This window comes from Aptenodytes forsteri, unplaced genomic scaffold, assembly GCF_000699145.1.
Source record: "Aptenodytes forsteri isolate BGI_AS27 unplaced genomic scaffold, ASM69914v1 Scaffold276, whole genome shotgun sequence".
NCBI classification, from domain to species: Eukaryota; Metazoa; Chordata; class Aves; order Sphenisciformes; family Spheniscidae; genus Aptenodytes; species Aptenodytes forsteri.
In genome coordinates, this window is record NW_008795479.1 from 103213 (window position 1) to 105452 (window position 2240).

A 2240-nucleotide genomic window follows, 5' to 3' on the forward strand; every position below is an offset into this window, starting at 1 on the left:
ACCATGGGGAGCGCCGCAATGGTCCCGCATGCGGCCGCCGGCCCCCCCCGGGGGGAGGGGGGGGGGGGGGCGGAGAGGGGCTCTCCGGGGTCCCGGTTCGCTCTGCTGGACCGGGGAGGGGAGAGGATGGAGGGGACGGGGACCTTGGCGCTACGCGAGGGTGGCATCGGTGGGATTTGACATCTCACGGGTTTGGCCTCCGGCGGGGCCCCCGGCCGCCCCCGCCAGCGCAGAGACGGGGCGAGGGCGCTCAGTCGGTTTTGCGGTGGTTGTTGTTGAGGATGGGGTGGCCGTTGGAGAGGGGCCCGTTCTTCGCTGCCGCCGCCTCCTCCTCCTCCTCCGAGTTGTCTGTCTCTTCACGGTCGCTCCTCTCGTCCTCCACCACCTGTGCAGGGAGAGGGAAGGGGGGGCTCGCTCGCTCAGCGGCACCGTTTTCCTGCCGTGCCTCAGTTTCCCCCATCGCAACCACCGCGGTCTCCTCTCCACCCCAATCCCTCCCCACCAAGGGCTCTCCAGGACTCGGGAAGCCGAGTGCAGTCCGGCTTCGTGGTTTGGGGTCTCCCCTGCAAACCCCCCACCTCCACCTCGTTCCCCGGGGGCAGACCCGCGCGCCCCTCCATCCACCCCAAGCCACATGGGCCGGGTCCAGTCCGGATACAGCCCCTTCGCCCCGCAGCAGCGTCTCCCTGCGGGGCTGGGAGCCCCGAGCCGACCCCAGGCCCCCTCTTGCCTTTCCAGTTATGAACTTCTGGGCCATGCGGATGATGAGGTAGGCCCAGAAGATGTGCAGCGACTGCAGCACCACCATCATGAAGTTGAAGAAGTAGTAGCCGAAGAAGGCAGGGTAGAGATCCAGCGGATAAACCAGCGTGCAGTGCATGATCCTGCCGGGAGAAGCAGCTCTCTTACAGGCAGGGACTGGCATCCCACCCCCAGCGGGTCTCCCTGCCCCGTGCCTCAGTTTCCCCACTCATTCAACCAGCAACCGGCGCTCACCAAAAGGGCAGGATGACCAGGCGGGTGACGATGAAGACGGCGGCGAAGACGATGAAGATGTTGTTGCAGGTGTTTCTCCAGCCGGCGTAGTTGAACATCTTGGCGGACTGCAGGGGCAGAGGGGGGGGTGAGTCGGGGAGGGGACACGGGCCGTGGCCAAGTCCGTGGCGGCGCGGAGGGGGACGTACCTCCAGCAGGTAGTCCGACGAGTCGTGCAGGGCCATGATGAGCGTCCCTGCACGGATGTAGTTGGCGAACCAGGAGAAGCTGATGAGGATGATGGTGGCGACGTGGTGGATGATTTGCTCTTTGAAGTCCTGCGCCCAGGAAAGGGGGAGCCGGGGGTTACGGCAGCCTGGCTCCAACCCCCAGCGCCCCGCCATCCCTCTCGTCTCCAAGATCCCCTCCGTGGCCCCGGATCCTCCCAGCCTGCTGGTCCCTAACGCCCCCCATGAGGGCGAAGAAAACCCTGCCAAGACGTCCCCGTGTTGGCCACCCCTGTCCCCAGAGAGCCCCGCCGTCGCAGCCCACCTTGCGCTTGACGTCGGAGGCGATGCTGAAGAGCAGGGACCAGTAGAAGGAGAGCTCGATCGTGTAGTACCAGTACTGGGAAGGCAGCATGCTCTGAAAGCCAAGAGACAGGTTGGGGGGGGGGGATCCTCTATGTGCACCCTCCAAGGGGGTTTGATCCCCTTCCATGGGCACCAGCCAGACCCATGGGTGTCCTGGGGACCCTTCTGCGCCCCATGGCGTGCAAACCCCTTCTCCGTGCATCAGCCAAACCCACACGGGTGCCAGAGACGCCCTCCCACACCCCCGGGGGCTCCGGTTCCCATCTCTCGTCGCCCAGGCAGCTCCTGGGGGCAGGGCGGGCCGCGGGATGGCGATGGGACGGGGTCGGGTGCTCACCTGGATGGGGTATCCCTTCCACACCTCCCGGAGGTCGTAGAACCAGGGTTTCTGCGGGATGCGGGGAGGAGAGAGAGACGGAGAGGTGTTAGAGGGGGCAGGGGGGGGCCAACCGGGCCGGGCACGCGCGGCGGGGGCCAATACTTACATCCACTATGACAGCCATGCCAGCAATGAAAGCAATAAGGTAAAACGTGAATCGCCAACTGGAAAAAGGAAGCAGACGGTCCTCAGACGGGCACCGGGGCGAGGGAGGGAGACAGACGGACCCACCGGCCCCATATTCCGCCCTCCCAGGGCGGCTCCCGGCCAAGCGGGTGCCCCCACAGCCCCAT

The 2240-nt window shown here is 66.2% G+C and overlaps 1 protein-coding gene across 1 annotated transcript in view; it reads right to left on the bottom strand.

Annotated features, from left to right (window-relative positions):
* Positions 1–45: 45 nt before the first annotated feature.
* Positions 46–2240, bottom strand: part of CERS2 (ceramide synthase 2) — a 5073-nt gene continuing 2878 nt past the window's right edge. Inside the window, exons 3-9 of the mRNA XM_009281229.2 lie at positions 2054–2111; positions 1906–1956; positions 1528–1620; positions 1185–1313; positions 997–1103; positions 731–884; positions 46–385 (exon numbers count right to left, since the gene is read on the bottom strand). Of these exons, the coding sequence (XP_009279504.1) occupies positions 251–385; positions 731–884; positions 997–1103; positions 1185–1313; positions 1528–1620; positions 1906–1956; positions 2054–2111 (727 nt within the window). The 3' untranslated portion in view covers positions 46–250. The remainder of the gene's footprint in view (positions 386–730; positions 885–996; positions 1104–1184; positions 1314–1527; positions 1621–1905; positions 1957–2053; positions 2112–2240) is intronic.